The following is a 20,743-nucleotide window of genomic DNA, read 5'->3' as shown; positions in this document are numbered from 1 at the left end:
ATCCATCTTCTACCCGCCTCCCCCTCCCTCCCTATTTATTTCAGAACACCCTTCCCCTCCCCGATTTCTGATGAAGGGTCTAGGCCCGAAACGTCAGCCTTTCTGCTCCTATGATGCTGCTTGGCCTGCTGTGTTCATCCAGCTCTGCACCTTGTTGTCTCAGATTCTCCAGCATCTGCAGTTCCTACTATCCCGGAGTATTTCCAGCTTAGTTTTGATTTCAGATTGCCATCGTTCATAATTTTTGTTTCCAGGGAGAACAGATATATTGAGTGCAAATGATCCTGAGGTATCTAGGGCTGATAAATCATACTGCCAGCACACTGAGGCTAAAATTCAGACATTTCTGCCAAGACTCTAACCTCAGATAATGTTTATGTACAAGTCTGCGGCAATTGCAGATAGTTTGAGCAACATGTTTCACTATTACACCTTTTGTTTTATAAATCAGTACTTGTGCATACTGCCAGACTGAATACACACAGATGGCAGTACAGGTGTTCCTTCTAAATCCATGCTGACTTATAACAGTGATCTTAAGTCATTAAGTGAAAATGGCAAAAACCTGGCACCCACAGGCACATTTTACTTCCTGGCAAATTTTACGATTTCACTTGTATACTGGGAATAAGTGCCAAGACTTAATTCCTGATCTTGAAGCAAAGTCTTTCCACCTTGTGAAGACAATTATGACTGGTATTAGTGCCAGAAATGGACTCTACAGTAAGACTCAATATCATCAGCAAAACAAAAAGTCCAACTGTACAACAAAATAGAAAAGGACCTTTCTTAGAACAAAATAAAGTAAGAACATGAATTATAATTTACAATGATAGTGAATGAAGTACTTTGGAAGTTAATTTGGAGTAAAACACAGCACTTGAACCACTGATATGTACAACAAGAGTGCCCATCTTCTGGCAATACTCATGCTGTTCACAAATGGAGACTGCCACATGGATCTTCTTCATAGTCTGAAATTGCTGAGGAGTTTAGCTGCACCTAGGAATAAGCTGAAGGTAGAAATAATTCCATGAAACATTAAAACTAACAAAAGCAAAATACTGCAAATATTGGAAGCATTAGATATAAGCAGAAAATGTTAGAAATACACAAGGTCAGGCAGCATCTGCAGAGAGAACCAGAATTAATATTTCAGGTCAATGGACCTTCATCACAGAATACAAAAATTCTGATGAAAGATCATTAACCTGAAGTGTTAACTCTGCTTCTCTCCACTTTTGTTGTCTGACTCAAGAGTATTTTTAGCATTTTCTAATAGTTCAGCACTAAAAGGCCAAGGCTTGCAAGATGGATAATTTGAATCTGCACCTTCGCTTTAATGTTTGCGAAATGCTGGAAAGGCAGGGTATCTGGAGTGCCCAGCTCTACTTATATAATTCAAGATAGGTTTTGAAAATTAAAACAAGCCATCATTATGGAGGGAAAGCTATAAGATTCTAAACTAATCAATAACAAAGAACAAAAGTCAGAGATCCATTCATTTTATGGGCAATTTAAGGCACCATTTGGATATAGTAAACTGTTACTCCAACGTAATCCAGCAGATTGTGTGTTCAAAATACTCAAACTCAGGCATAGCTACAGAATGAAGGCCAATCTACCAGAGGGAAAGAGAAGGAAGAGGAAAATAACATCAGTCAATCAACATAGGCTTCTTCACAAACTGCTAAGGAAAGCCAAACGAACAGTTTTCCAAGTCTACCATTTGTGGCAGGAGAAAACTAAAGTGTGCAGATGTGTATAATCTACCTCTTTGACATCCAGCTTAACTCTTAACGTCACTTTACAACACTGTGTTAATATTGTCTGCTCCTGTGAAGTGCTTTGGAATTTTCACGTTAAAAGATACCGTATAAATGTTCATTGTTGTTAGATCACTTCTTCCCTATTTTTGTTGCTGCTGACCAACAATCTAACATGGCCCGGACATTCTGGATCCCTGCTCAAGATGCAATTGTACCTGCTAGGGTTTTTTTTTTTTAGACACATGCACACTTTCCAGAAAATTTAATAAACTTTGTGATTCTTTAATGTTCCATTAATCTGACATGCATCACATTACACCACCCAGAAACCTAATGAGCCTCTTATCAACTACTAAGTTTACTGCTTGGCTGAAATATCTTACATTCAATGAAATGAGTTCTAACTTGGTTGGGGGAATCATAGCCACAATTCTTCACTACTCTTCCACTTATCACCTAGTCTTTCAAACTTTGGTGCTGTTTTCTGCTACAGCAGTCTCAGCCTAACCACACTGTTCCGAAATAAAATAGGTATGTTAAGAAAAATTTGTTCAGTTTTAAACCAAACAAGTTGTTTGTTAATGAAGCTATTTAAATAATAATCAGTCACCAAGATTACATCACTTCAATGCAAATTCTTGATTTTTACAATACCTCATTTACTTCTGCTGTTTTCTTCATTAGGGGTTCTCAGGTGGTGGTGAGAAGTGTTTGCCAATTTCACACCCAACCTATACCTAAAACACGGTGTGTAGGATGGGACATAGGTTCTTTCCACATGATGACCTCCTCAGCTTGACAATAACATCAGAGGAAGCACAAACTTCGGTTTAAAATTGGACTCTGGGAACAAAGCTGCTGAATCACAACATTATCAGGTCAGCGAAAGTGGTCACTGTCCGTATTCTGAACTTTGCGAATCTCTCACTTCATCAACTAGGGCCCAGGATACAGCAAGGGAAGGCAGATTTAGAGTCAGGTGTACAGCACAGAAACAGACCCTTCGGTCCTACTCGTTCATGCCAACCAGATATCCTAAATAAATCTAGTCGCCCTTCCTATTCAGATGCCCATCCAGATGCCTTTTAAAAGTGGTCACTGTACCAGCCTCCACCACTTCCTCTGGTGGCTCATTCTATACACTCACCACCCTCTGCATGAAAAAGTTGCCCCTTAGGTCCATTTTAATTCTTTCCCCTCTCACCTTAAACCTATGCTCTTTAGTTTTAGGTTCCCCTATCCTGGAGAAAAGCCCTTGGCTCTTCACTTTATCCATGCCCTTTATAAGGTCACCCTTCAGCCTCCGCTGCTCCAGGGTAGCCCAAGCCTGTTCAGTGTCTCCCTACAGCTCAAACTCTTCAACCCTGGCAACATCATTGTAAATCTTTTCTGAACCATTCCAAGTTTCACAACATCCTTCCTATAGCAGGGAGACCAGAATTGCTGCAGTACTCCAAAAGTGTCCCAACCAAAGTCCTGTACAGTTGCAACATGACCTCCCAACTTATATACTCAGTGCACGGATCAATAAAGGCAAGCGTACAAAACACTTTCTTCACTAACTTATCTACCTGCACACTTCACTTTAAAAATCTACGAACATGAACTCCAAGGTCTCTTTGTGCAGCAACACTTCCTAGGACCTTACCATTAAGTGTATAAGTCCTGCCCTGATTTGCCTTTCCAAAATGCAGCACCTCACATTTATCTAAACTAAACTCCATCTGCCACTCCTCAGTCCATTGGCCACCTGATCAAGATCCCATTGTACTCGGAGGTAACCTTCTCCGCTGTCTATTACACCTCCAAATTTGGTGTCATCTGCAAATTTACTAACCATACAATTTACTCAATTCTATTGGTGATCAGTAATCTACTAGTAGAATCTGGAGGGTAATGAACAGATAGACTCAGAGACATACAGCATAGAAACAGACCCTTCGGTCCAATCAGTCCATGCCAAACATAATCGGAAACTAAACTAGTCCCACCTGCCTGCTCCTGGCCCATATCCCTCCAAACCTATTCTATTCACGTACTTATTGAAGTATCTTTTAAAGATTGTAACCATGCTCACATCCACCACTTCCTCAGCAAGTTCATTCCACACGCAAACCATCCTGAGATGGACAAGTGATTAATGGGAGGGGAAGAAGTGACAACATAAGAAATAGAAACAGGAGTAGATCATATGGCTCCTCAAACCTGCTCTGCCATTCAATACTACCACGGCTGATCATCAGCCCTTAGCTTCACATTTCTTCATGCTCCCCATATCCCTCGATTCCTTCAGAGGCCACAAATCTGTCTCTTGCAGCCTTAAATATATTCAGCAATAGAGCATCCATGACCTTTCAGGATAGGGAATTCCACTTTTCAGAGAAGGGGTATAGTCAATAGAGTCATATAGCATGGGAACACACCCTTCAATCCAACCAGCCCATGCCAGCCATAATCCCAAACTAAACTAGTCCCACCTACTTGTGTTTGGCCCATTTCCTTCCAAACATTTCTTATTCGTACACGTACCTAAATATCTTTTAAATATTGTAACTGTATCCACATTCACCACTTCCTCTGGAAGTTCATTCCATACACGAACCACTGTGTAAAAAAAATTGCCCCTTATGTCTTTTAAAAATCTTCCTCCTCTCACTTTAAAAGTATGCCCCGTAGTTTTGAAACCCCTCACCCTAGGGAAAAGACACCTGCCATTCATCTCATCTATACCCTCATAATTTTACAAACCTCTACAAAAGGTCATCCCTCAACCTCTTATGATCCAGTGAAAAAAGTCCCAGTCTATCCAGCTTCTCCATAAACTCAAACTCTCTATTCCCGGCAACACCCTGGTAAATCTTTTCTGAACCCTGTTCTGCTTAATAATATCATTCCTATCACAGGGTAACAAGAACTGGGTCCAACTTCTACATTCAAACATCTGAGCAATGAAGGCAAGCATGCTAAACGCTTTCTTAATCACAAGTGATGCAAACTTTAAAGAATTATGTACCTGAACCCCTAGGTCTCTCTGTTCTACAACACTACCCAATGCTCTACGTTTAATTGTACAAGTCCTGCCCTTGTTTGTTTTACCAAAATGCAATACCTCACATTTATCCAAATTAAACTCCATCTGCCACTCTTCAGCCCATTGACCCACCTGCTCAAGGTCTCTTTGTACTCTTAGATAACCTTCCTCACTGTCCACTATACCACCAATTTTGGTGTCATCCACAAACTTAGTAACCATGCCTCTATATTCTCATCTAAATCATTTACAGAAAATGACAAACAAAAGGTGGACCCAGCACCGATCCCAGTGGAACACCGCTGGTAACGGGCGTCCAGTCCAAAAACAACCCACTACCACCATTCTGTCTCCTGCCATTAAGCCAATTTTGTATCCAATTGGCAAGCTCACCATGAATCCCATGTGATCTAACTTTACGAATCAGTCTACCATGTAGAACCTTGTCAAAGGCTTTAGTAAAGTCCAAGTAAACAATAATGAGGGCACATCAGTGGACAATTTTCTTGTTTACTTCCTCAAAAAACAATTTTGAGACATGATTTCCCTTGCCCAAAACCATGTTGACTATCCCCAATCATTCCTTGCCTCTACAAATGTATATAAATCCTACCTTTCAGAATCACCTCCAACAATTTACCCACCAAAGTCAGACCCATTCTAGTTCCAGGTTTCTCCTTACACCCCTTCTTAAACAAAAAGCACAACGTTAGCCGCTCTCCAGTCATCCGGCATCTCACCTGTAGTTATAGATGACACAAATATTTCTGCAAGGAACCCTGCAATTTCCTCCTTAACTTCCTACAATGTCCTGGGATACACTGGCCCTAGAGTAAAACAGGGTGGTGGTGATGGGAGATTTTAATTTTCCCAACATTGACTGGGATTCACTCAGTGTTAGGGGTTTAGATGGAGCAGAATTTGTAAGGAGCATCCAGGAGGGTTTTCTAGAGCAGTATGTAAATAGTCCAACTCGGGAAGGGGCCATACTGGACCTGGTGTTGGGGAATGAGCCCGGCCAGATGGTTGAAGTTTCAGTAGGGGATTACTTTGGGAATAGTGATCACAATTCCGTAAGTTTTAGAATACTGATGGACAAAGATGAGAGTGGTCCTAAAGGAAGAGTGCTGAATTGGGGGAAGGCCAACTATAGCAAAATTTGGCAGGAGCTGGGGCATGTGGACTGGGAGCAGCTGTTTGAGGATAAATCCACACTTGATATGCGGGAGGCTTTTAAAGAGAGGTTGATTAGAGTGCAGGACAGACATGTCCCTGTGAAAACGAGGGATAGAAAGGGCAAGATTAGGGAACCATGGATGACAGGTGAAATTGTGAGACTAGCAAAGAGGAAAAAAGAAGCATACATAAGGTCTAGGCAACTGAAAACAGACGAAGCTTTGGAAGAATATCGGGAAAGTAGGACCAATCTGAAACGAGGAATTAAGAGGGCTAAAAGGGGTTATGAAATATTTTTAGCAAACAGGGTTAAGGAAAATCCCAAAGCCTTTTATTCATACATAAGGAGCAAGAGGGTAACTAGAGAAAGGGTTGGCCCACTCAAGGACAAAGGAGGGAAGTTATGCCAGGAGTCAGAGAAAATGAGTGAGATTCTTAATGAGTACTTTGCATTGGTATTCACTGAGGAGAGGGACATGACGGATGTTGAGGTTAGGAATAGATGTTTGATTACTCTAGGTCAAGTCAGTATGGGGGGTTGGGGGGGGGGGGGGGGGGGTTGTTGGGTATTCTAAAAGGCATTAGGGTGGACAAGTCCCCAGGTCACTGAGGGAAGCGAGAGAGGAAATAGCTACGGCCTTAACAGATATCTTTGCATCATCCTTGAGCACGGGTGAAGTCCCGGAGGACTGGAGAATTGCTAATGTTGTCCCCTTGTTTAAGAAGGGTAGCAAGGATAATCCAGGTAATTACAGACCGGTAAGCCTGACGTCAGTGGTGGGGAAGCTGCTGGAGAAGATACTGAGGGATAGGATCTTTTTACATTTGGAAGAAAATGGGCTTATTAGTGATAGGCAGCATGGTTTTGTGCAGGGAAGGTCATGTCTTACCAACTTGATAGAATTCTTTGAGGAAGTGACAAAGTTGATAGATGAGGGAAGGGCTGTAGATGTCATATACATGGACTTCAGTAAGGCGTTTGATAAGGTTCCCCATGGTAGGCTGATGGAGAAAGTGAAGTCGCATGGGGTCCAGGGTGTACTAGCTAGATGGATAGAGAAGTGGCTGGGCAACAGGAGACAGAGAGTTGTAGTGGAAGGGAGTTTCTCAAAATGGAGAACTGTGACCAGTGGTGTTCCACAGGGATCCGTATTGGGACCACTGTTGTTTGTGATATACATAAATGATCTGGAGGAAGGTATAGATGGTCTGATTAGCAAGTTTGCAGATGACACTAAGATTGGTGGAGTAGCAGATAGTGAAAGGGACTGTTGGAGAATGCAGCAGAATATAGATAGATTGAAGAGTTGGGCAGAGAAATGGCAGATGGAGTTCAATCCAGGCAAATGTGAGATGATGCATTTCTGAAGATCCAATTCAAGAGCGAACTATACGGTAAATGCAAAAGCCCTGGGGAAAATTGATGCACAGAGAGATCTGGGTGTTCAGGTCCAGTGTACCCAGAAGGTGGCAACGCAGGTCGATAGAGTGGTCAAGAAGGCATACGGCATGCTTTCATTCATCGGACAGGCTATTGAGTACAAGAGTTGGCAGGTCATGTTACAGTTGTGTAGGACTTTGGTTCGACCACATTTGGAATACTGCGTACAGTTCTGGTCGCCACATTACCAAAAGGATGTGGATGCTTTGGAGAGGGTGCAGTGGAGGTTCACCAGAATGTTGCCTGGTATGGAGGGCGCTAGCTTGGAAGAGAGGTTGGGTAGATTAGGATTATTTACATTAGAAAGACGGAGGTTGAGGGGGGAGCTGATTGAGGTCTACAAAATCATGAGAGGTATAGGCAGGGTGGATAGCAAGAAGCTTTTTCCCCCCAGAGTGGGGGACTCAATTACTAGGGGTCATGATTTCAAGGGGAGAGGGGAAAAGTTTAAGGGAGCTATGCGTGGAAAGTTCTTTATGCAGAGGGTGGTGGGTGCCTGGAACGCGTTGCCAGCGGAGGTGGTAGAGGCAGGCACAATAGCGTCATTTAAGATGTATCTAGACAGATACATGAATGGGCAGGGAGCAGAGGGATACAGATCCTTGGAAAATAGGCGACAGGTTTAGATAGGGGATCTGGATCGGCGCTGGCTTGGAGGGCCGAAGGGCCTGTTCCTGTGCTGTAATTTTCTTTGTTCTAGAGATTTATCCACCTTTATATTTTCTAAGAACCATAGCATTTTGTCTTCTGTAATGTGAACTGTTTTCAAGACATCAATATTTATTTCCCCGAGTTCTCTAGCATCCATTTCTTTCTCTACGATAAAAACTGACACAAAATATTCATTTAATATTTCTCCCATCTCCTGGGTTACAACACAAAGATGACCTCTGATTTTTAAGGGGACTAACTCTCTCTCCACGTGCTCTCTTCTTCTTAATGTACTTGTGGAATCTCTTTGGATTATCCTTATCCTTATATGCCAAATGCTATCTCATGTGCTGTCTTTGCCTTCCTGATCTTACTCTTAAGAACCACCCCTTCACTCTACTGTTCAAGAGATTAATTTGAACCAAGTTGTCTATATCAAATATATGATTCCTTTTCATTCTTGGCTAGAACCTCAATATCTTTAGTCATCTATTGTTCCCTAACGCTACCAACCTTACCTTTCACTCTAATAGCAACCTAATGACTCTGAACTCTCGTTATCACACTTTCAAACGCCTCCCACTTATCAGATGTCCCTTTATGTGCAAACAGTCTATTCTAATCAACTTCTGAAAGTTATTGTCTCACACCATTAAAATTTGCCTTACTCCAATTAAAAACTTCAACTTTTATGGAAGGCTCATCCTCTTCCATAACCATTTTGAAACTAATAGAATTATGATAGCTAGACCCAAAGTGTTCCCCCACTTTTACTTCAGTCACCTGCGCTGCCTTATTGCCCAAAAGAAGGTCTAGTTTTGCTCCTTCTCTAGTAGCAGCATCCACATACTTGGTAAAGAAAATTTTCTTGAACACCTTTAACAAATTTCTCACCATCCAAACCTTTAACACTATGATAGTCCCAGTCAATGTTTGGAAAATTAAAATCACTTACTAAGACACCTTATTATTCTGACATGTATCTGTGATCTCTCTACATATTCGTTCCTCAAATTTCCCTCTGACTACTGGTGGGGGGCCTTTCGTGCATTCCCATTAAGGTAATCATGCCTTTCTAATTTCTAATTTCAACCCATATATTTTCACTGAATGATTTTTCAGAAGTAACTTCCCTAGTTACAGCAGTAATGTTTTCCTTAAGGTTTTGGAGTAGATTTGTAGCTCAGGTTGTGGGTGTCGAGGTTGGTTGGCTCGCCAAGCTGGTTTCTTGTTTCACAGACGTTTCGTTATCATGCTGGGTAACATCCTCAGTGCAGCCTCCGATGAAGCGTCGGTGTGTTTTCCCACTTGGTTTTTAAACTCTGGGGTCCGTTGAAATGGATTGCCTCACTTCTGGTTTTCCTTCGTAGCGGAATGTATATGGGGTCGAGTTCAATATGTTTATTAATAGCATGCTTCGTGGAGTACCAGGCTTCTAGGAATTCTCATCCTTGTCTCTGCCTAGCTTGTCCCAGTCAAAATGGTGATTCTCCTTGTCCATGTAGATTGCGATGAGTGAGTATTGGTCGTGTCTTTTTGTAGCCAGTTGGTGTTCATGTACTCTTGTTTAGTTTCCCTCCTGTTAGTTTCCTTCCTGTTTGTCTGATGTAGTGTTTCTCACAGTCTCTGCAGGGGATCTTGTAGATGACATTGGTCCTGTTCATGGAGGGGAGTGGGTCTTTAGTTCGGGTGAGCACTTGTCGTAGGGTTGACGTGGGCTTATGTGCCACTCTCGGTGCGCCAACCAACCTCAACACCCACAACCCGAGCTACAAATCTACTCCAAAACCTTAGAGACCTACAGGCGTAACACGCTCAAATTGGCAAGAAAATGGGAAAACTACACCAAACGAGAGAGCGCAACCCGTGAACAACTCTACTTCCTACATGAATGCCTCAGGAACCAGGTATTACCACGCAGTGTGAAGTACAAACCACCCATCAACAACCCACAAGCCCGGAAAACAGCAGAACAAAACGGCCGCAAGATGGTAAGGGTAATGATAAACGACGCACAAAACCACAAATACAACAGAGAAATTACGCGCCAAAAAAACTTTATTCCTGGAAGCTACCAATCAAGACTGGACAACTGACATGGAACGAGCCATCAACGTCAGCCGACAGACCACAAGACCCTGCAAGACAAGCTAGCCACACTTACCCACAAAAACGACAACAGAACAGACACATGGATAAGGAACCTCTCTGACAGGAAACTGACAGTCATGGAAAAAGCCGTTCTCACCTGAGGACTGAACTACAACTACAGGGGCGCCAACAAAATGGAATTCCTAGCCACACTGGAAGCCACACTAAAGACCAACAATATCAACGAAGAAACACAACAAACAATAAGACAGAGTAATCCTGACACTAACCAGAACGAACAAACTCAACACCCTCAACACATGGGAAAGACAGGCCCTGGACGAATTAAAGAAGGACAAGAACGTCACAATACTACTCGCAGACAAAGGGTGCATGACAGTGATACTGAATCAAAAGGACTACCCAAGGCACAAGCACTGCTCGCCGACGAGAACACACACCAGCCAGTACAAACTGACCCGACACCACAACTAGGCAACAAAATCATCTACACGCTAAAAAGACTTAAACAAACAGGACAGATCAACAAAGCAGGCTTCTTCAGAATGAAACCCGAAGGAACCAACATACCCCGATTCTACGGCCTCCCTGAAAAGGAAGTACCCCTCAGACCCATAGTCTCCCTACCAGGCACTCCATCACACAGATTAGCCAGAGAACTACAAAGGAGACCTAGTCACCCCACTCTATCCACTCAGCCCAAGAATTCCTCAACACCATCAAAGACATAAGGATAGACGACGAAGAGACAATGATATCGTTTGATGTCACTGCCCTATTTACATCAATAGACATACCACTAGCAAGGGAAACAATGACAACACTACTGGAACAAGAGCAAGACCCCAGTGAAACCATCTCCAAGGACAACATGCTCAAACTATTGGACTTATGCCTCACCACCCACTTCACTTTCAACGGCCAAACATACGAGCAAATCAACGGGACACCCATGGGATCACCTATCTTCAGACCCATGACAGAAGCAGTGATGCAAAGACTAGAAAGGACGGCCCTTCCGCAAATCCGACCAAAACTATGGATACACTACGTAGACGACACCTTTGTCATCATTAAACAGACCAAATTAGAGGAGACACACAAACTTATAAACAACACCCTCACCAGAATAAAATTCACCAGAGAGGAGGAGAAGAACAAACAGCTCCCATTCCTGGACGTCATGGTACAGCGCAAGACAATGGGGAACGGCAAACGAAAGTACACCGAAAAGCCATACATACAGACCAGGTACTGAACTTTAACAGTAACCATCCCAGCACACACAAATGAAGCTGCATGCGAACATTATTTAAAAGGGCAACAACACACTGCAGCAACACGGAACTACGCCAAGAGGAAGAAGAATACCTCTTCCAGGTTTTCAAGGATAATGAATATCCAAAAAACTGGGTCAGAAGATGCCTACACGAACAACATCAGAAAGATACTACACGCCCCGACACACTCATCACACTACCCTACATCAGGAACAAGTCAGAACTCACCACAAGACTCCTACGACTGCTGGACATCAGAGTGGCACACAAGCCCACATCATTCCCTCTGACAACTGCTCACCCGAACTAAAGACCCACTCCCCGCCATGGACAGGACCAATGTCATCGACAAGATCCCCTGCAGAGACTGTAAGAAACACTATGTTGGACAAACAGGAAGGAAACTAACTAACAACAAGAGTACATGAACACCAATTGGCTACAAAAAGACACGATCAATACTTACTCATCTCAATCCACATGGACAAGGAGAATCACCATTTTGACTGGTACAACACCAAAATCCTGGGACAAGCTAGGCAGAGACAGGCACGAGAATTCCTATAAGCCTGGCATTCCACGAAGCATGCTATTAATAAACATATTGAACTCGACAGCATAAACACTCCACTGAGGAGGAAAACCGGAAGTGAGGCAATCCATTTCAACGGACCCCAGAGTTTAAAAACCAGGCGGGAAAACACACCGACGCTTCATCAGAGGCTGCGCGGAGGACGTTACCCAGCATGGTAACAAAACGTCTGCGAAACAAGAAACCAGCTCGGCGAGCCAACCAACCTCAATGTCTTCATTAATCAAAAACGCCACTCCCCCCTCCTCTATTGCCTTCCTTTCTATCCTTCCTATAGCATCTGAAACATTGAGTTGCCAGTGTTGTCCATCGCTCAGCCAAGTTTCTGTAATAGCTGATGATGCAATCTCATGTTCCCAAACATGCTGGGAGTTCATCAGTCTTATCTGCAAGACCCCTCGCATTAAAATAAATGCAGTTTAATTCTTTAAATTTTTCATTTTCTGGCTTGCTCTTGTCTGTCGTTTCTACTTAACTTGCTCTTTTCAGATTCAGAACCATCCTCATCTATTTTTCTATTTACTCTGCTACTCAGGATCCCTCTACCCCACTCCCAACCCCCAACAGTTTACAGTCAGCCTTAACAGAACTAGCAAATCTCCCTGCTGGATATTAGTCTCTTTCCAATTCAGGTGAAACCCATCCTTTTTGAACAGATCTTTTCTGCCCCAGAAGAGATCAAGTCCCGACGCAAAATGTCAACTTTCCTGTTCCTCTGATCCTGCCTGGCCTGCTGGTTTCCGCCAGCTCCACTCTGTGTTGTCTCTGAATCCAGCAACTACAGTTCTCACTATCTCCAATGATCCAAGAACCTGAATCCCTGAACAACACACCATCTCTTCAGCTATTGATTTATTTCCTTTATCCTTTTATTCTTTTCCTCATTTGAGCTTGGCATTGAGAATAAACCAGAGATTGCTACTTTTGAGGTTGTTCCTTAATCTTCTACCTAACCTCTTATATTCATTCTGTAAAGCCTTAATCTTTTTCCTAACTATGTCATTCCCAAAGTGTACAATAACTTCCACGTTCTCACTTTCTCCTTTAACACCTTGCTTCAAAAGTTTTGAGACTTTCTTCATCCTGGCACTAGGAAAGCAATATACTATCCTAGATTCACACTCACTGCTGCAGGATCTCTTGTCTGTGCTCCTGACAGGACAGTCGCCTATAACAATTATTGTTTAAAATTTTGTCAAACCCTGCTTAACATAAAATTCATTCTTAGTGCCCAAGATCTGACTCTCTAATTTCCTCCGAGAGACAAAACCTTTTAACAGCACCCAAAACTGAATATCTGTTTGAGAGAGGAACAGCCACAGTAGACTTCTGTAGTATCTTCTTGCCTTTCCTGACAGTCACCCAACTACCTGACTGATCCTGCTGTGTAATCACTTCTCTAAATCTATTGGCCATCTGACTCTATCTCTTGTATGCCTTCATTGCCATTAAGCCTAAAAAGTAGCTTTCAATTGCATCTTATAAACAAAATAAACTACCTTTCCTTACCCAAAAGATTAATATTAAGCGTGCAAAAATAGAAAAAAAAACTTAACTAAAATCAACTACTTAGCTGACACAATGGAATTAAAAAATGACTTCAAGTAGTCCAGCAGATAGCTTTCAATCCCCTGATTAAAAAATCTCACTAGAGTTGTCCACGTGTAGGCCTCTCCAAAAGCTCCGTAAACATAATTCCATTTTTTAAAATAAACTCTCCTCTGCAATTTCGAAAGAATCTCTTTAGTAATGTAAAAAAATTCTTCTTCTACACATATAATCTTTTTAGCATATAATTTTAGAAAAAAAAACTCTTTAGCTGTCCACATGTAGGCCTCTCTAAAAGCTCCGTAATATTCTGAACTCAGCCCTATATTATCAATTCCTTATTCTGACATAAAAAGGAGAAAGGAAAAAGGCTAAGTAATAATTAGAATTGTTAAAATTAGGAGAGGTCTGATGAAGAGAGTCATCTCGACTCGAAACGTTAGCTTGCTCTCTCCACGGATGCTGCCTGACTTGTCACGATTTCCATTTTTTGTTTTCAGTTAGAGTAGGAGAGTTTGACAACAGAAGGTAACCTATCATATTCCCCAGTAGTGTTATCCCTCACCTTGAAAACTGCAACTTCATTTAGACTTCAAACATCAGCTTTTTCCAGCTGGTATAGTTCAATACCATGAGGGTCTTCAACCAGGGAATGAGAGCAGCAGTGATTCATTGAAGTAAGCAGCAGTCAACAGCTGCAAACATCTGACTGAAAGCCCTTCCACTCCACACAGCTTCCAGTCAAGGATGTTTACAGCAGCATAAACTGCCAGCAATCAACGCTGTCAAGATGGGCAAGAGATCACCTGTAACAAAAACCTAACAAACTAAACACTGAAGCTAGGTGGTCAATAATCTCAAGACTAGAAACAATGATACAAGGATCCCAATCTGATCAGTCTTATAACTACACTGCTCCATTAACTGCCTCTTGGGCAGGAAGACAAACAAGAGAACTTCTAGAAATCCACCAATACCACTTTATGTACAATTAGTTACAGTACTCACCTAGGACAAGACCCCTAACACTTCTTCAAAGATATTTTTGCATCTTCCTGTGGATGCAGACCCAGGAATCTATGCAGTCAATCATTGCATAAAGAAATACTGATCTAGAACAGTGAGAACACAACATTAAGACCACAGCGTATTTAAGATGAAGAGGGACTCAAATGTATTGTGCAAAATCCCACTAGGCTAAGACCTAATCCTTCTTGAACTGACCAAGCAGGTAATATGTAGTTAATCATTGGCCATGGTTACCACTCAGGTATACTACTCAGGTCCGAGTCTAAAACAAGAGGACGTAGTCAAGATCCACATACAGGCAGTAATACAAACCAAGTCAACAGAGTTGCAAAGCGACAGTGACATTGACATTCATGTAAGGTCATTAAAGTTGAGCTAAGTTGACAAAAGAAATCCCTCCACCACAGCCCAACACACCTAGCCAGCCAGCCAAGCACAAAAAGGCAGTTGTCATGCTGAAAACTCAGGTCCAAATACCATTCTTCATGAAGAGCCCTGCCAATGACTTCTGTGATATTTAGCTCGCTCGCTTTAGTCAAATTAAAATGGAGGCAAGGTTTCTAACGAAGTGACCTAGCAAGAAATTCACTTTGGTTCATTCAACTGAAACAAGGATGTTCCAAGATTTTTAGTGACAAGGTAACATAAACATCTAACTGAAAGCTGTATTTACTTTGTGAAGCTTTCAGTTAAAGATGTTTACATGACCGCTACACCAACACATAACTGAAGGCCAAGGGATGAAATGAAAACACACAACTTAAAAAACTAAACTCTTGATTTTATTAATTCTGATAGAATTAAACAATATTTTCCTCTAATCTTACTGCAACCTCTTGCCTCATCTTATTGTGTAATCCAAAAAGTTGCATCTCAGTGGTTCTAAGTGTTCCTCTGTATCCCTCACCCCTCCTGAAACTGCACCAATAGAAAGCTGGAGATATAAGCCAAAATATTAAAAGTAAGTCAGTAGTATGATAGCCATCAACAGTCCACCATTACAACGAAGGAGTGATGGATCACTGTGGATCTGATACATGATTGAATATTTTTATTTATGGGCTCTTTTGAGCTCTGCTTTGCCTGTGCAGAAACACAATAAAAGCTGTTTAAAATGTAAGGAAAAACACATTATGGACTTTACATGGAACAGACCATATTAAAGTATCGTAACAAAACAGCACAGTATCAGACCAAGTTAAGAAGCACCTTTCTATCTCAAATTAAAGATCCTCACATTCAGGTCATTAAACATAATCCACACCACCACCTGCAAGTCAGCGCCCTAACAGATATGATTGTCAACTTTTTTTTTTTCAATGATTATTAATATTTCAGTGCACTCCGAACTCACCCAGTAAACCAACTATGAGGCAAATGGCTAAAAAGCATAAAAATCAAAAAGAAATTCAGATGTCCACTAAATTTTTTAACCAAAAAAAAACTGCAAATTTTAACAAGATTTACTCATGTGTGCTGCCACCAGAAGGCAGTGTTCCACTTTCTTGAGGTAAGTAACTGAATGCAATTACTTAACCCTTAACCAAAGAACATTTTATATAGAAGCACCACATTTAGATACTATTACTAGATTTAAGGGAATGGAGTGGGGGGAAAAAATGCGTGCAATGCAGATTTCTGATCAACTTTGTTGTTAGGTCTATAAATCCATTGTTAGTTTTTTTTTGGCTTCTTACCTGTCGTTTTGGAGGTTTGAGCTCATCTCTAGGAACAATGTCAATCAGAAAATCAAACTGATCGAACTTAGTAATGGCCATGGCAATGTCATTCCTCTGTCGGGAGGAAAACATCAAAAGTAACTCAAACAGCTATGGCAACAAAGCAGCAACACATACAAGCAGCAGGTGTCAGAGAGATTTCTCAGCAGCAGTTCTTTGTGGAGAAATGAATCCAGAGTTTGCATCTACACACCTTCATTTACATAAAAGAAAACCCACTTCATTCTTATCCCAAAAACATTACTATAGTCCTAGTGCCTAGAATGAACTGTGTTAGCTAAACACTAAACAATCCAAATGGTGTCTCACAGATATGAGAAAGTACATAGGGACAGGTTGGTCAAAAGAAAGGATTGATTGTTGGGCTTGGTGCCCATTCTTTGTTCCTTAAAACTTTGGTTGTAAATTTCTAAGTTGGTTGGCACCCTCCTGAAGTTATATTACATTAAAACCTTTTACTGCTGAGTCAGTTAAATTCTTAGCAGTAAAATAAAGTTTAATTTCTTTTCTATGTCTGGCTGAAGCCTAACAGGACTGTCCAAGTACTAACCTTTAACTTCAAAAAATTGGGTCTTTATTAAGTGGGAGCTTGGGGTGACACTCACTCAGACATTTGAAATCAACATAAAATCCAGTCTCTAACCAGCAAAGTAAGAAACTACACTAAACACAACAGAATTTGAAGCATTTGTGGAAACCCAGGACTGCATTACGGCTTATAATGAATCACTCAGTCTTAGCCACAGTGGCCGAGAGCTTGTTACAACACATCTGGGCAAATGGGAAAAAGGACCAGGTACAGCAAAGCAGAACTAGCCACAGCTCTCAACCTTTCCTTTCAAGCAAGGCCTATGGCAAAGTGTTTGGTGTGCTTCAGCTCTAATAAGCAAGCAACACTTGCAGACCAAGCACTCCTCAAGGCCCATCACTGAATCACCACCATTCAACAATCGATCCCATCCAATAGGATCATACACCAAAAAGCAAAGAGAAATCAATGGAAAGTTTAAAAATTGTGCTTCCTCACAACTACATATAAATTCTATTGTATCAGACATCTAACAACTCCCCACTGCTTACAGCAGCCTGTGATTACCTCTCACATTGCTCTTCTCTTTGTGAAGAAGTGCCACTTCTTCTGAGTTTATTGCAAGGCTGTAAGCTCAAATAAAAATAAATTAACGCTGAAAATATTCAGCACGGCAAGCAACGTTGTTGGAGAGAAATAAGAGCAAAGGAAGATCAAAAGTTGGAAATGTTATTGATGAGAAAAGGATATGTTTTTAAAACATTTCATCTTGTACTTATCAGGGTGGAATTGCAAGAAAATCAAATCTCAAAACCAACAAGAATTGACACTGCACGAGAAGAGGGTGCAGACTGGTCGAGATTAGTTGAGGTGCTCCTACAAAGAATACATTCTAATCTCATGCAGGTTATTGCTTAGTTTTAAATGAACAAGTCATCTCCAATTGGTCAGGGCACAGTCCTGGGAATGAACGTTCCTAAGCTTTCATTTAATTGCAAAAAGGCTCAATTGGTGATATTTTCTTTGTTTGCAGAAGACAAGATCCTGCATATAAATAAATGTTGCTTCTAGCGAGAAGGAGTATTATTCGATTATCCTAAATTGGATGTTATTGTAACTCGTTGCACTGTCCAGTTGTGGTATTATACTTAATGTTGAACACTTTTTTTGTTCCGAGTTCCACATGCATGGGTTGGTTGAGTACAGTCAATTCTCTGCCAATTGCAAACAGCTAAAGAGACGATGCACCAGTCATTGGATCGTACAGCCTACACACCTGGCATCACACCAATGAAATTCAAATAGCACATTATTCATCCACATGATGCAGGACACCTTTTTGGCTTAACAGCAGTATTCTGTTAATACTACTTGGGTTGTTACCATATAGTAGCAGTGTGAAACTATTTGGTTCATCTATTCTGAGGAAGGGTCACCAGATCTGAAATGTTAACTCTGATTTTTCTTCACAGATGCTACCAGATCTGCTGAGCTTTTCCAGCAACTTCTGTTTTTGCTTCACCTGTTGCCGAGACACCTTATCCTTCCGTGGTAATCAGAAATAGATTTGACACTTTTCACAACTGAGAGTGATGGCCTTGGGCCGATTCATTAGTCTGCATGATATACAGCAAGCAATGATCTGATTGGTGTAGTTATTGTTCTACAGGATAGCTTTGATCCTCCTATTTTAGTATCAAGCTTGTGCGGCGATCTAATGGCTAATTTGTTTTTATGTACAAGGTTGCTAAAAAGGCCAGTGTTGAGGTGTGGAACCGTAGGAATCCCAACTGCAAGAATGAGGAAAGCCAGTGTGGGCGGGTTTGCAGTGGACTGTAGCAGTGAATGCATTAGCAGATTTCTCAAAAGCACATTGAGGAAAGGGAGCTTATTAGACTGCTCAATTTCAAAAGTTGAATCTGAGCTCAGGATGGAGGTCACTGAGGTGTGTAAGGAAATCTGTGCATACAAGTGCAGCTTCAAATACAGCAAGCATATCATTGTATCTTAAATATGCAAGGACCTTGCTTTTGTGTTGTACGGTGAAATGATTATTGGAAGAAATTTCAATCTGACTTCATACAGTGGGCCAAATAGGTACAAAACGCACCTTAGACAGATGTCTTAACTCAATTAGAGAAATGCATTAAATTCTCCTCACAACAAAAGAAAATCCACACCAAACAGATTGAAGTCTGTTATTTTGACTACACAGTCAGCAACAATAACCACTTACACTGAGAAAACCTGAAATCAAATTACGTGTTCAAGTTAAACAGCAGCATTGGTTTGTTATTGCTTGAATCAAATCATTAAAGCATGACTTTAATTAAACAAATTTTAATCAAAATGTTTAAGTAATAGATGTGATAATAAATCCTTCTTTTAGGAATTCTGTCATAGCTTATTTCTGCCAGTCACACTTCTGGACTTGGGAATATGGGACAACTGGTGTATAAGCATCCCATGTAGGTATGTATGGAGAGTGCTGGAAAAAATGGTCTCCTTTTGCCCAAGCTGATAGACAGTCCTGCTCTGAAGGCAGAATCTGCTGACCATTCGAGGTAGGGTTCCTTGCCCTGTCAGGTACTTTTAGTGTTTTATTATCACATTCTAGTTTTAAATGCTCCTTTCCATTCAAACATCTGCTTACAGAATGCCCAGTGTTCAGAGTACCTGCAGAGTCCTGCGTTTGTTATCTTCAGTGTGTATCCATGCTCGCAAGGATAACTCTGTAATGAAAATCTGAGCTGCCTTCGCAAACAGCACTGGTGCCTCTGCACTGATCATCTATAAAGATAAAAGGAGAGCGCAATTATATCTTAAAAGTCTCCGCTCCTGTCATCTGCTGTTAGTGAGGATGGGCTGATCAAAGCTCTTACACTGACAATATTCTAGTAATACAGAGCTGTGAGGCACTGTTCACTATGCAAAGCCCCATATATTCCAGTAGCTAACAAGATTTGCACAAATTGGCTTCAATATGAAAGAAGGCAATTGGCAATCTAAAATTTTTTGTTAAAAGATGATAAAATGATTATGGTTCAAGTAGATGGGTATATGAATAGGAAGGGTTTGGAAGGATGAGGACCAAATGCTGACAAATGGGATTAGGTTAGATTGGGATATGTGGTCAGCACGAGCAAGTTGGACCAAAGGGTCTTTTCCGTGCTGTATGACCATGACTCTATTAGATGTTTGAATAATGTGAAGACTTTAAAGACTCTTTCAATTCACTACTACAGGAAAACATTCAAACATCAGTTAGCTGTCAAAAAGTTTTTGGTTCTTGCTTTAACAAATCATATACCTCTTACCTTGGGTAGTATTTTTCAGTATAGGCTCTTTGGCCCATCATATTTGCATCGGTCATCGGCATCAAATCCCATTTTCCAGCATTTGGCTTTGTATTCTATGGCACTTCAAGCGATCGCCTAATATTTATTAAATGTTGTGTTTGTTCTTGCGTCTGCCAGCTTTCCAAGCAGCGGGTTCCAAATATCAACCACCCTATCAGTGAAAATGTTCTTCCTTAAATACTCTTTAAATCTCCTGTTCTTTACCTTGTATCTAGGCCCTAGTTAGTGGCTCCTCTACTAACGGGAAAAGTTTCTTCCCACATACCCTATCTACACCCCTCAAAATTTTGCACACATCAATCAGGTCCTCTCTCATTCTTCTCTGCCCCAAGGAAAACTACTCCAGCCTATCTAGCTCCTCTTCAAGGCCGGAATGCTCTAGCCCAGACAATACCCTGGTTAATCTCCTATGCACCCTCTCAAGTGAAAATATCCTTCTTTTAATGCAGCAGCTAGAACTGCACAGTACTCCTGTGGCCTATCTAAT

The 20,743-nt window shown here is 41.3% G+C and overlaps 1 protein-coding gene across 7 annotated transcripts in view; it reads right to left on the bottom strand.

The window, feature by feature from the left end:
* Window positions 1-20,743, bottom strand: part of nfyc (nuclear transcription factor Y, gamma) — a 99,678-nt gene that overhangs the window by 42,380 nt on the left and 36,555 nt on the right. For all 7 annotated transcript variants that reach the window (XM_048612985.1, XM_020530216.2, XM_048612986.1 and 4 more), the window contains 2 exons: window positions 19,574-19,687; window positions 16,327-16,422 (listed from right to left, as the gene is read on the bottom strand). In XM_048612985.1, the coding sequence (XP_048468942.1) occupies window positions 16,327-16,422; window positions 19,574-19,687 (210 nt within the window). The remainder of the gene's footprint in view (window positions 1-16,326; window positions 16,423-19,573; window positions 19,688-20,743) is intronic.

The sequence above is a fragment of the Rhincodon typus genome, chromosome 27, assembly GCF_021869965.1.
Source record: "Rhincodon typus isolate 14 chromosome 27, sRhiTyp1.1, whole genome shotgun sequence".
In the NCBI taxonomy this organism is placed as follows: Eukaryota; Metazoa; Chordata; class Chondrichthyes; order Orectolobiformes; family Rhincodontidae; genus Rhincodon; species Rhincodon typus.
This window is presented reverse-complemented; position numbering and strand designations above follow the sequence as displayed.